The 13,876-nt window shown below is 44.3% G+C and overlaps 1 protein-coding gene across 4 annotated transcripts in view; it reads right to left on the bottom strand.

The window, feature by feature from the left end:
* GHR (growth hormone receptor) overlaps window positions 1-13,876 on the bottom strand; it is a 270,645-nt gene that overhangs the window by 17,111 nt on the left and 239,658 nt on the right. For all 4 annotated transcript variants that reach the window (XM_059173899.1, XM_059173896.1, XM_059173897.1 and 1 more), the window contains 3 exons: window positions 13,205-13,334; window positions 5,939-6,111; window positions 1,062-1,240 (listed from right to left, as the gene is read on the bottom strand). In XM_059173899.1, the coding sequence (XP_059029882.1) occupies window positions 1,062-1,240; window positions 5,939-6,111; window positions 13,205-13,334 (482 nt within the window). The remainder of the gene's footprint in view (window positions 1-1,061; window positions 1,241-5,938; window positions 6,112-13,204; window positions 13,335-13,876) is intronic.

The raw sequence follows: 13,876 nt of genomic DNA, 5'->3' as shown, positions 1-13,876 counted from the left end.
CTGAGGATGAGTGGGGAGATCGTTTTCCTTTCCTTCCTTAGGCTCCCACAGAAGCTCCATGTAAGCATCTGGTATTGGGCAGAATCCCAAGATGTCGCGGCTGGCGCGACAAATTGACCAGGAACGTGAGGGTAAGAGGATGAAGAAAAGAACTCGAGAAGCAGAGAGATGGGGGCAGGAGGAGCACTAAGGAGAATGTCCAACAGTGCTAAGTTTATTCAAAGCATTAAGGCCATATATAGTGATAATAGGAGAAGCAATACATCTGTGTCTAGTTAAACAACCACGAGTTCCCATAATAAGTTTCACATTTGACTTTAAGCAGACCTCGTGACGCCAAATGGCTGAGGCCAGTACAATTGTTCTGTATTGATACAGCAAACCTGAAAGTAATTTATGGGCTGAACTAGGGCCGCAAGGACCAGCCATGAACTTAGGACCCCAACCAACTTGTCTTCATTTGTTTAGCAAGCGTGTGGGAAGTCACGTAGGCGAGCGAACAACACATAGCACAGACCCTTTCTCAGTGCTACTCAACTTTTCCTGTCCTAAACCTTTTGTTAGGTTATTCAGACTTTAAAGGAGGCACAAGTCGGGGCCTGGTTTGGTCCTCGTCTCAAGCCTTATTGCGGCCTCCCACACCAAGAATATATTTTACTGATTATGTCTGATTATGCCTGTTTTCCTCAAATAAGAAAATATGGAGTCTATAGCATGAACATGTGACCTGAGGTCAAAAGGCAGTCTAATGGTAAATGAGAGAGGTGTTGATACAACGAAAGAGAAAAGATGAAGCATTTTTAAATGTCATATGGAAGGGGCGCCTGGGTGGCTCAGTGGGTTAAGCCGCTGCCTTCGGCTCAGGTCATGATCTCAGGGTCCTGGGATCGAATCCTGCATTGGGCTCTCTGCTCGGCAGGGAGCCTGCTTCCCTCTCTCTCTCTCTCTGCCTGCCTCTCCATCTACTTGTGATTTCTCTCTGTCAAATAAATGAATAAAATCTTTAAAAATAAATAAATAAATAAATAAATAAATAAATGTCATATGGGAGAATATCTTACCATTTTCCACTGGGACTCGTTTACTTCTTTGTACTGCAGTTCATACTCCAGGACTATCCATCCCTTCCGAACATCTGCATTGGGTGGTGGTTCCCATCTCACTTGGATATCTGCATGAATCCCCGTTAAACTGACGTTCAGTAAAGTCCAGTTGAGGCCGATGGGTGGATCCGGTTGCACTGTGCATTTTAACAGAGAGTTAGGGCACAGAGACATGGACAGGTACAGCTTCCTTTGATGGATGGCTTTCTTCTGAAAGACCAATTACTTTATGCATTTTTATTATTCATACCCTTAATTCTTCCAATAGTCTTATTATACTCTCATTGTATTAGAGAGTATCACTTCTTTTTGACTAGAGTATGATCTGTTTTTAACTTTGAAGAAAACCCCTACACAGAAAAATTCCTTTTCAAGTTTAAAATCTGACCCCAAATTTTTCTTGAGGATTTGCCATGACTTACATTTCTTTCTTTTTTTTTTTTTTTTTTAAGATTTTATTTATTTATTTCAGAGGGAGAGATCACAAGTAGGCAGAGAGGCAGGCAGAGGGGGGTGGGAAGCAGGCTCCCTGCTGAGCAGAGAGCCCAGTACGGGCTCCATCCCAGAACCCTGGGGTCATGACCTGAGCCGAAGGCAGAGGCTTAACCCACTGAGCCATCCAGGTGCCCCCTACATTTCTTTTAGCCTTGATAGGATTAATGCTTTGGGATTTTGGCAGTGGAATTCAATGTAACTAGAAACTGAGTTAAGACCTAGAGTATTTAAAAATGGGGCTGTTTCGGAACGAGGGATAGAGAAATCTTTTTTATTCCAAATTGTTTATTACCTAGGGCAAGGATTTTGTCTTATTAATTTCTGTATTGCTACTAGAACAATCCTTCCAAACACTCAGCTAATGCTCCTTAGTTTGTTGTCTTCCTAGCTACGTGTGATGATTTTTTTCAGATCTAAGAAGGCACTGTGCTCTTCTCTCAAACAGTGATGAGTCAGGGTTTTCTGTCTCTTACTTAACCACATGCGAACAATCTGGAATAGCATTTTGCTTGGTTTCTACTGACATACGGTACATTCTCTAGTAAATCACCTGTATTCTGCTTATCAGGACTGCAGAGACTACAACTTCCCAAAGCCTGATGAAGAGAAAGAAATATGGATTCCAAAGCTAGGAGCTATATCCAAATTTACATTCTAGATAGTTCCCCATGAATTATTCTCCTTGGGTCCCAGTACTGATGTTTTCAAAAGTCACTTGCAGATACAGAGTAAAATTTACTCAAAAGTCACTTGCAGATACAGAGTAAAATTTACTTTCTTTTTTACCATGTCTACAAGGTCACCTAGAGCGTTGCCAAGTCGGGATCTCTAGGTTGGCCAGAGAATTGCCTACACATGTAAGTGTGAGGAGCTCTTTGGGAAGAGGAGCTCTTCCCAAAGGGGAAGCTCTTGCACTCAACCAGAGTGAAAACAGTCCTTACTGTAAAGGAGTGTGATATTGGCCCTTGCAGAGTGGACACAAAAAAAATAGGGTATCCAAATATGACTAATAATGATCACTTTTGGAAATTAAATCAGAGGGATATTCAGATTAGCTGAGCTGCATATGGCACCGTCAGGACAGTCATGCTTTGCCCGTCCGGATTTGTTGGGGATGGAGGAATTCTGATAACTGAAGCTTAACCCTTTAAGAGACCAAAACATATAAATGTTTTCGATGGGAAAATCTCAACTTACTACTCATGTTTCATCTTAAAAACTCTCCTTTCTATTTTAAATAGAAGATTTGGAACATGGTTCTTTTTGGGAAGGCTTGTACCACTGTTAGAAGCAAAATAACAGCCTCCCCCTTCCCTCTATACATCCTGCCAAGTGCTGTCCACAGTTCCCCTAAGATGTTGCAAAAGCATCCGAGACTGAGTACATCCCTAGGCAGCCCCGGTCCCCTCCTCAGAATGCACTCCTCTGTCACTTTCCCTTTCTCTGTCAATGGTGGGTCCATTCCTCCAGGTGCCCAGGATGAAATGAGTGAGCTCTTCCTTGATGCATCATTTCCCTCACCACCCCCACATTCTCTCAGCTGTACTTTGAAGACAGTCCTGGAGTCCAACCATTGCTCGCCACCTTCACCTCCACAACCCAGTCCTGCCATGATGCTTTTTTGCCCATATCACTGCGTTAGCCTCGGAGGTGGTCTTCTCCTGGGGTCCCCATCCTCCTTCACTCTATTCTCAATACCCTCCTCAATATACTGGTCATACTGGTTATTTTCACCCTTGAGTTAGACCATATCACTCATTTCAATCCTCCAAAGCCTTCCTCTCTCACTCCAGGTGAAAGCCAAAGTTGTCCAATGGCTTCATGCGTGCTATAGCTTTACCTCAAAGATCCCTCAGAAGTGGCCTCTTACATGCCCCTCCTTGCTCACTCTGTACCAGCTCCCTCCTCACTGCGCCATTTCCCGAGTGAGCAAGGGAATGCTCCCACCACAGGAGCTTTATCCTTGCTGTGCCCTCTTGCTGTAGGGTCCATCCCTCAGATGGACACATTGTTCTCTCAAGTTTTTCTTTATTCAGCAAAGCCAGTTCTGATGACTCTATTAAAACTACAACCTCTCCTGCACTCCTCTCCTCCCTCCCTATGTCATTTTTCCTCAGAGCATTGTCTCTCTCTACACTGAGATAAAATCCCAGGAAGGGAGGAGACATTTTCTGCTCCTGGCTCCTAGAAATGTACCTGGCCCAAGGAAGGGACTCAATAAATATTTGCTGAATGCAAGAATGAACAACAAATGTCTACTAATACAGTACTTTAAATCCAAAGATGAGCCCTGTGAGGTAGTAGCAGAACGCTCACATAATGTGTGGGGAAGCTGAGGCCTGTGATTGTCTTCTTCAGATCTACTAGGCTCACCTCCTTCCTTGTGGTCTCTCTCTCTTAGCTCCCTCCCTCCTTCCCTGCTATGGTTGTAACTGCCTATCACCACCTTTTGCCTTAATTATCACAAAGATTATCACCAAGTCTTCTAACCTCTCTAACTCTAGTCGGTGTTACTCCAATCTACCCTCTATGCTCTAGCAGGATGGATTTCCCGGAGGCATTAGTAACAATAGGTGGCACTGGATAACTTTGAGATTAAGAGCGTGGACTCTGGAGCTATTTTGCCTGGGTTCAAATCTCAGCTCTGCCTACTAGCTATCTGACTCCGAGTTAGCCTTTAAATGCTCTGAGCCTCAATGTCATCATCTGTGAAATGGGTATTATAACAGAACCTCTCTCAAAAGGTTATTATACCGAACCACAGGTAAGGCCTTTGTAAGCATTAGTTAGCTGTTATTATCCTCAGGTCATTTCCCTTCTTAAATATCCTCAAATGCACCTCTTCGCAGTAGAATATAGTCTAAATTCTTCTGTGGGGTACACAAGACTCCTTATGCTTTCTCTGGCTGATCAGTCAGGCCTACCTAACTGCTCCTTCAATGGTCTGTGTTGTTTGTCACTTCTGGAACTTAGTAGTTGGTGGAAGACACAGTCCATCTGGTATACCTGGCACTTGCACCAATGCTTTAGGGAGCAAGAGAACTGCCACCATTTCTGGGCAGCTTTTCATCCCTCAGGCCCAATCATTGTACCTTTGCCCACTACCTTGGCTTACTACACCCTCCACACACCTCAAGTCCAGCACCTAAAACGCAGTACTGCAATTATTTACTTAACATTCCTGACTGCCCTACTTGAACACATCTTACTCATTCTGTAGCCACCACACCCCGCACAGCAATCCAGGGCATGGCAAGCCTTCCAGGAAAGTCAGACACAGAAATGAGTGGGGCTGGCTATTGGCAGGGACATGGTTAGAACATGGGTCTTGACCCGATATTCTTACTACTACTGGTTTAGCCACTCAGCAGCTAAGTCTATTGACACTGGGGCAAACACTGAATAGTGTCTCCAAGTTATGCAGTTAGGTTCTCTTTTCTGCTTGTTCTTCTCCTTGACAGGCTATCAGATTTATTGTTTCTGCCTACAGCTTCTAGCCCCATTCTCTTAGCCTCTTCCAGTCTGCTGATGCCTGGGAAACCAAACACAAGTGTGTAAGGACAGCACATCTCAGAGAAACTCCAAGCAATTTCTATAACAGATGAAATTTTGTGGGTAGAGAGTCTGAAGTACCAACATAAGCTGCTCAAAGTCTTTCTTTCATTCTTTCTATTTTGCTGTTTACACTATTATAGAATAAACATAAATATTCCGATTATGGTTGTTTGTTTTGTTTTGTTTCATTTCCCCTTGTGTCCACACGATGGGCAAGGGATAATTGGTCTACATCTTTCATTTAGCTCATTGAGCTCTGATTATCTCCAATGTTTGTCTTGAGATCTTATAAACATGTCTTTAAACTGATTTTGGATTGTTCTGTAAATATAAAATTCCAGAATTATTATGCTTTGTGAGAAAGAAAATCTTGGCTTTTATTACAGTGATGTTAGGGATCAAAGGTCAACATATTTCAGATCTGAATATGCAATCATATTGAAAAATTAGGAAAGAAGGAATCTTAGGAGTCCACTGAGTTTGTCTCTTATGGTACTCAAGAACCCAAACCAGCTTGAAAGACCTCCTCAAGGAAAAGACTCTGCCAGGCTCCCATTCTTTTCTTGACAACACTTACTGCCAGGTTGTTTTACGTTAGAGCCAACCTTTATTCCCCCCGCCTTCTCTCTCTTGTTCACTGGCTGACCTCATGCCCTATGAGGTAGACCTCCATTCACCTAGATGACAATGACGAAGTTTTCCTACTTGAATACTCTTGGACACTGAAGCTTCCCTGCTTATTTAATCTAAAGCCATGTCAAATAAAACACAAACCTGTGATTTACCTATTTCCTCAACGGAGAAACACTTTTGATCCACCATGCCACCATTGCTGGTTAGCTTGATACAGTAGGGAATCCAAATGGAGGTATAAGATGAATTAAAGTAGCAGCTGTTTTCTCCAGCAGAGACATAATCAGGGCATTCTTTCCATTCTTGAGTCCATTCTTGAGTGTTCCTGAAATGGAGGGTAAAAAAAACAAAAAGGATGAATTGTTCCAAAAATCATGCCATGGTTTAAGTCAAAGTGAGGTGCTCGATAGATTCAATAAGCTGGAACACAAATATTTTGCAAGCAAGTGTTTTAGCAGCATCACTTCCAAGAAGTATCCCATCCATGGGCTCATCTGCAGGGTCTGCAGACTGCTGGAGGCCATTGGTTCTTGTACTATAGCAGAAACATCTGGGCATTGGCTGCAGAGGATGTGCCAGCTCCTAGATTAAGTAATTTGTGGATAGGTCCTTTATTATCCACGTTTTACAGATGAGGGTTTTAAGGCTTAGGGAGGTTTAAAATGATCCTTTAGTAAAACACTATAGAGGCCTAATACCCACACTGTGAAGATTCCCAAAGAACCATGACTCTTTGGACCCGGATGGTTCCCCAACTCATGGTGGAAGAGACTAGGGAGGCATGCCGACGGCATTCTTCAAACTGGGTGACTCTGAGATTTGGGGGGCTGTGAGGTGGAAAACTGTCTATCACCCTATTCTGAACCACCGTACCCTGTGTTTCCTTTCCCCAGGGCTGTCTTATGTTTGGGGGGAGTCTTCCTCAGGTCTCAAACACGTTCCCATATTCCTGGCTTCTTTCCTTAACTACATGAAGAGCCACGAGAACATCGTAAATGTGCTGGACCTCCAGGGTGACATTTATAAAACATGAGGGTCTAGCTTTTTTCTCCCCACCATTAAAAGAGATAAAAGGTCATGAACCCAGAAATGAAAAACTCTTTTCAAACCCAGAAAGCATTTTTTTTTCTATTTTGTAAGCAGAATGAATACCTCACGATAATATAAAAAAATGGAAACAAGAATGGGTCGAATTGAATTGATGTGTTTGCCTATCGGTTCCTTTTATTTTTGTTTTCTCTACAAAAAACAAGGTTATATTTTCCTACATCTTGGCTCAGCTAGAAACAAACAAACAAACATAAGAAATCATGGAGGAAAGAAGACACGTGGAAAACACTGAAGAAATCAGAGAAGCCCCATGTCCAAGTTCACATTCCGCCATCCAGTTATTCATCTCTACCCCACTCTCCAGAGAGCATCATGTGCTCGATGACTTAAAACATCTGCAGGGCCTGAGCTGAATGGAAAAGAGAGGCCTGGAAGTTTACAGGGGGAGAAAGCAGAGTTTGGGGAAAGGGAATTGCCCAGTCAGCTGCCATGGGGGCCTGAACAGAAATGCAGAGCAAGCCAAGGATTGCCCCAACTCAAGGCCACCCCTGCAAGGACAGAGCAAGTGTGCTAGAATGGGACACAGCCCTCCCAGGTCCCATCTCACTGACTGACTGACTCCATGAGCCCGGAAAACCATCTCTGGGTGGCTACTCTATACGTACTAGAGAGGCATGCCATCTGCCACCAGCACTACCAGCACTGAGTGGATATAATGATTAATAATATGATGTCGTTCCTATCTTCAGGCCAGAAGGAGACTCAAAATTACCATCTGAGTACTTTTTCTTTTTTGGTCTCCTGTATTCATCCCATTCATATTTAATAAGTATTGATTATATATAAAAAACACTATGCCGGACATTATGCAGGATGCACACGTGTTTAAGGAATGACTCCTGCTTCAGAGGCATGACTGAAAACCTGTATGACAAAGCAGTGTGGGTTATATGCACAGAGTACACATGGGGTTCCCTAAAAGTTCAGAAGACGGAATGATTGCTCTGGCTGATCACAGAAGCCTTCAAAGTAGAGGTGGTGTTTCTAGCCATCTTGAAGAACGGGTAAAAGCTTAATGCGTAGGGAAAGGAAGGAGGGAACCGAGTAGTCAAAAGGGTTGAGGTAGGAGCATGAGTATGGTGAGGGGAACAGAGGGCAATGGAATAAATGGGCAAACTTTTCTTATATTAGAATTGCTACTTGGGTGAGTACTTCATTATTTACTCATTATTCATGAGGTATCAGCTGAGAACAAGGTTTATGAGTCAAAGAGACATAAAGCCAGGTGGTCTGTGGCTGAGGGGGAAGAAGACAGGAATGACTTTGTGTAGGCTGAGGTGCTTGGGGCTGGTGAGCCAGAGTGTGGAGGTCTGTGAGCATCCCCCTCGGGGACGGGTGCTGGGCAGCAAGGAGCAACAAGGACACCACAGGCTATGGGAAGGGATGAGCTGGGAGACAACACACGCCTCCTTCTTTACAGCTGTTTCTCAGGCTGGTCTCTTTGGCACTAGGACGAAAGTTGTATAGTGTGAGAGCGTCCTTGACACAGTTGCTCATCAGCTGTTGGAAAGAACTTGGGATTAACATGGCCAGTGAACTGTGGCTTAAATTCTGGCTGAGATTCTGAAAAGTTGCATACCCTTGGATGAGAGGGAGATTTATCCCTGATGGGGACTGTGAGTGGTATGAGTGTATATGTGTGTCTACGTGTGTATGTATAGATGTGTAGGTGTGTTTGTGTGTATTCGTGTATATATGTGTAGGGGTGTGTGTGTGTGTGTGTGTGTGTGTGTGTGTGTATGTTTAGAGTAGTAGGAAAAGGATTAAAAAATTAGGGATAGGTGGGTCATTGACCTACAGTATAATTTATTTTATCTTGACTTTCTAAGTAAGGGTATGTTGAAGAGAATGGTTTAGCAAGATTTCCCAGAGAAATGAGGCTCTTACATAATAAGATAGATAAAAAATATATTTAGCATAGTTGATAGTATAAAAGTATTGAAATGTAAAGCTATACTACAGTCCTTAGCAGGTTTGGATTTGAAATAGGAAGGTTAGCTCTGTGTGTTTTACGGTTTCTCAACCTCAACATGTCCTCATGGGGACTGCATGAAAAACCTTGTTTAGATTATTCCAGATCCATTAGTTCCACAGAGCAAACAACTTAAAGCACTTATCTGAAGCACAGGAACAGTTAGTTCAAAACACAACTCCCAGCGCCCTCCCCCTCATTAGCCAAAGTTGAATTTTATTTTAAATAAATACTTAAAAATTATTTTTAAACTCTTAAATTTAGCCAAAAACAAAAACAAAACAAAACAAAACAAAAAACCCACCAATGAAAAAAAACAAACAAATGGGCTCACAAAACAGAGACTCTGGCTTGCTTTCCCTGAGTTGAATTTCTACGCAGGCAACCAAAGTCAATTTATGGAAACTACTTTCTCCTTGTCATACCCCTAAGAGTTAAGGGCACGAGGTCTGCTCCTAGTCTATCTTGCAAAATGGAAGGAAGGCTGTACAAGGAGATTTCTGGTAAAAATCAGAATAAAGAGCAGAAGAAGTACTTTCCATCCAAATGCTTTTACATCTAGCAACTAGAAGAAAAATACTAATAATAAAACATCATTTATGTTCTAAAGACAACTGTTTTCATTACACACAGATCATGTGTTTTGGCTTAAAATTAAATCTTTTCTCTAGGAAAAAAAAGGAAAAGCAAGAGCGCTCTTTCTCCCTTCTTATCTCCCCTGGAACCTTGCATGGAAAATACACTTTCTTTTTTCTTTTTTTTTTTTTTAAAGATTTTATTTATTTATCTGACAGAGATCACAAGTAGGCAGAGAGGCAGGCAGAGAGAGAGAGGAGGAAGCAGGCTCCCTGCTGAGCAGAGAGCCCGATGCGGGACTCGATCCCAGGACCCTGAGATCATGACCTGAGCCGAAGGCAGCGGCTTAACCCACTGAGCCACCCAGGCGCCCAATACACTTTCTTTTGATAGGCCAGGATAATTTGTTAAGGGGAGTGAGTGTGGGAGATGATAGAAATTGGGGGTTAGAGTCTTAGGGACTGAGCCTTCACGTGCCCACTTTCTTCATCAATAAGGCGTCTGTAGGCAAGGAGCTGAGGGCGGAGCCTCCCCGAGGGCCTACAATGTCATTCAGGCGGAGTCTTCTCCCAGCAGTGAGACTAGGCCCGGCAAGGCAGCCATGACTGGGCGGGAGAGGCAGCTCTGTGTCAGCCAGCTCTCCTGGCCAGCAGCAAAGAGCCACGCGCATGGCTGCCTCCAGGCCCGCCCAGTGGACAGCCTGATGTGGTTAGGCTCCTTTGTGCTTTAGTTACCAAGGCCAGGCTGGTAAACTGAAAGCCCAGTGCACGGGCCCCTTTGCCAACGCTTCCTGTTTCCCCCTGCTCCAGTTCTGGATGAAATCCTGTCCCGGCTTCATGTGTCCGGGAAGAGGGACACATGGGATTCTATAGTTCCGGGAGTTGCCTGGGACCTGAATTCTGAGAACTTCTGGGACGTGACTGAGAAGTCAGAAAGCACACCTGTTTGGTTCTCTTTGCACCAGGAGCCGGTGTGAAGGCTGACACGTTTGTGTACTCGCTGGTGCAGTCTGGGCCTGACATCCTAGCTCTTTGGATTCTACCCTTCCTAGATAAACCGGGCTGAAGGCTTCTGCTATTTTGGCTAGATAGAATAATTATATTTTTGTAGAGAAAACACAAAATGCTGATTTTGCAAGTTGGGGCTGGCTCTCATCATGAGGTTGTGCTTGGAGGCTTGAAGATGGGACAGTGCTCTTCCCTGGGATCCCAATCCGCACTAAGGCAACAATTAATGACATCCTTCCAAATACGCTGGGATCTGCCTTCCACCTGTTCACACATTCTGTGGCATCTCTGTTAGCACAGAGCCTGGCTTCGGACTAGGTCTGCTCAGAGGCCCAGGTGTGCAGAGGAGGCCTGGAGGCAAAGGCACGTGACCTGGATGGAAGAAAGTAAGGGACAAATATATATTTGTGAGGGCTTCATACCTTTGGGTTTATCTTTTGGCTCAAGTTCAGATTAGGTGACTATTATGGTTGGTAATAACCCATTTTCATAACATGGGTCTGACTTTGCTCTCTCTCTCTTCAGTTTTGTTCCTTACTACACACACAAATTTGTTCTCACTGCACCAGCTCTCTGTACCTCTGAAATCTCTCTCCATTTAACAGTCTACTCAGCAGATATTTCAAAGTGTTACAATCATAAAAGCTTCCCGTCCAGATGCATTTCCCCAAGCCAGCATAATCTCGCCATCCCTACCTCTCTGTAGCGTCAGCCTTAAAAGAAAAAAAGTGCTTTTGGTGCCCAGCCATGTCATTATTTGTGTGCCCTCTGGGGCACAGCCAAGTAACCTCCCTCACACCTGGGAAGTGGGGAAGGCCAGCAGGAGTTGCTAATTCAGGGCATTTATTTGTAAACCGAGGACCCAGTTTTGCACTGACAACAGCCTTAGAAGACCAATAATCATTAGCCAGAAAGAATCAGAAGTAATTATTGTAGCCCAGGAATTGGATTTCTTTATCTTTACCATTTTAAATTGTCACCATATCACCAATAATCACAGCAGCTACCATTTCTTGAGTACATAGGCTGGGCCAAGCACGACGCTAAGTGTTTTTCATGTATTATCCAATAAGACCCTCACAAGAAGCCATGAGACAAGGTCTACTACCTCCGTTTCGCAAATGAGGCGTCTGATTGTGAACGGACTACTTTGCCTGACGTTCCTCAGCGAGTGCCAGAGTTAGGCCGAGATGCCGTGTGTTGGACCTGAGCCTGTGTCTTTAGCTGCTCCCTGCATCTTTCCTCTGCTTCCACACTCCTGCCAGGGGTAGACGGCATCAGTCTTGGACTGATGAACACTCCCACCCCGGCTAACCTTGCTTCTTGGCTTAGGCCTTCCCTGGGGATTGGGTGGAAAAGAGGAAGGGACAAAGTATTTGAATCTAAAACTTAGAAAAGGCAAAAAGGTACAACACAAGAGTAAACAGAAATGGAAATAATTCCAGGTGAGGGGTCAGAAAGAAACAAGCTGGATGGTGATTATATCGAGAGATCTTTGTTTCACTCTTCCTCTGTTATTTTACAAGACAACCAGTCAAAATGGAATAGAAAACTATTATAATTCCTTACTGAGTATCACTAATTTAATAGGAACATAGTCTGTTTTCTACATAAACACCAAGCTGAGTCTTTTAAAACATACATGTCTTCTCAAAGTCCACCACAGCTAAAGTCAAATTCAAGGCCTAGCCATGGCAGTCTGGCTCTGGCTAACTTTTTTTTTTTTTTTTTAAGATTTTATTTATTTATGACAGACAGAGCACGAGTAGGCAGAGGTAGGAAGAGAGAGAGAGAGAGAGAGGGGAAAGCAGGCTCCTCGCTGAGCAGAGAGCCCGATGTGGGGCTCGATCCCAGGACCCTGAGATCATGACCTGAGCTGAAGGAAGAGGCTTAACCCACTGAGCCACCCAGGTGCCTCTCTGGCTAATATTTTGACTTCTTCTAAAGTCACGTCCCTTTTATCTTGTGCCATTCATGCAGGCCTCCTGCTTTCTTCAAACAGATCAGCCTCAGGGCCTTTGCACCAGTAATTTCCTCTCCTGTAGTCTCCCCCCCCCCCCCCGCCCCCGCAGACATTCCTATGGGCCTCTTTCACTTCACTTCTGTCTCTCCTATAACACAACACATCAGCAAGGCCCACCGTGAGCTGCTCATCTAAAGTTTCACCCAAGCTCCCTACACACACGCACACATGCCCACACACAGACACGCTTATCTATACTTCCGTGTATTTGCTCTCTCATATACACTTATATGTTCACATCCTTGTGCACCTCCATGGACCTGCTTCCACACCTTCTCACACACACTCACCCTTGCACACACTTCACACACACACTCATGCATATTCACACTTTTACCCACTGACACGTACCCTCATTCATACTCACACTCATCCTCAGACACTCTCATGTACACGCATGTCCTCATTCACAGTGTGGACACTTCCTATCCTCTGGCTTTTACTTTTCTTAATAACCCATATTACCAGCTGACATTTATTTATTTTTAATTTTTTATGGTCTGTCTTCTCCTGTTGGAAGTGACGCCCACGAGGCCAGGGTCTCTAAATTTTTTGCAATTGGCGTTGTATCTCTGGTGCCCTAGATAGTCCCCAACACGTAGTAAAGGCTTAATTAATACTTTTTGAATAAATGTACACATTTAAGTCATCACATGTCCACCACTGCAACTCAGTAAACTTTCATCTGAAAGTCTATGGAGGGAAAAGTCAGGAAGGATGAAGATTGCACCTTCTAATATAGAACAGCTGTATGGATCCTGGGTTCTTCAAACCATGATTTATCCCATCGGTCCAGTGGCATGAAAAAGTCTCTAGTTCAGGTGAACGGCACTTGGTGAACTGAGGCTTCCCAGAAGAATCTGCAGAATAAACAGAAAAGGCAACGCATGAAATCAGGAGGGCCAGGTATGGTCCTAATAAAACTCACACGTAAAGTGGTAAAGAAGAACCATTTCCTCTAGAGACACGGTTTTCCTGGGTTGTGGTTTCTGAGCTCGTTGTATGCCAGTCATTTCTCTGTCAGCTCTCGATTCCAGGGACAAACTGTTTTGTCTTTATGTCAAACATTATTTTTAGGGCCTGTTGGAGAAACCAGAACTAGAGGTAGGGCTTATTTGGAAAGTGACCCCGGAACAGGAAGTAGGGCCAGGGAGAGAGGGAAGGGGAGGGAGGACTGCCAACAATGCATGTTGTCCAGGGGGCTCCCACAGTGGCCAGCCAGGGGACCTCCACAGAGGCCTCTGGGAGAATCTGTAGAGTGTGGAGTGTGTTCTAGAGAAGGAGGGGAGGCTGCGGTGTTTGTCCTCCTCACTCCCACCCTCCATTGCCTGGGGGCTGCCCTGGAGGCGTTCATGCCCGAGACCTTCTAGGGCACACCCACACATGGGCTGAAGACCTTGCG

The sequence above is a fragment of the Mustela lutreola genome, chromosome 5 (assembly GCF_030435805.1).
Source record: "Mustela lutreola isolate mMusLut2 chromosome 5, mMusLut2.pri, whole genome shotgun sequence".
Classification (NCBI taxonomy): domain Eukaryota; kingdom Metazoa; phylum Chordata; class Mammalia; order Carnivora; family Mustelidae; genus Mustela; species Mustela lutreola.
This window is presented reverse-complemented; position numbering and strand designations above follow the sequence as displayed.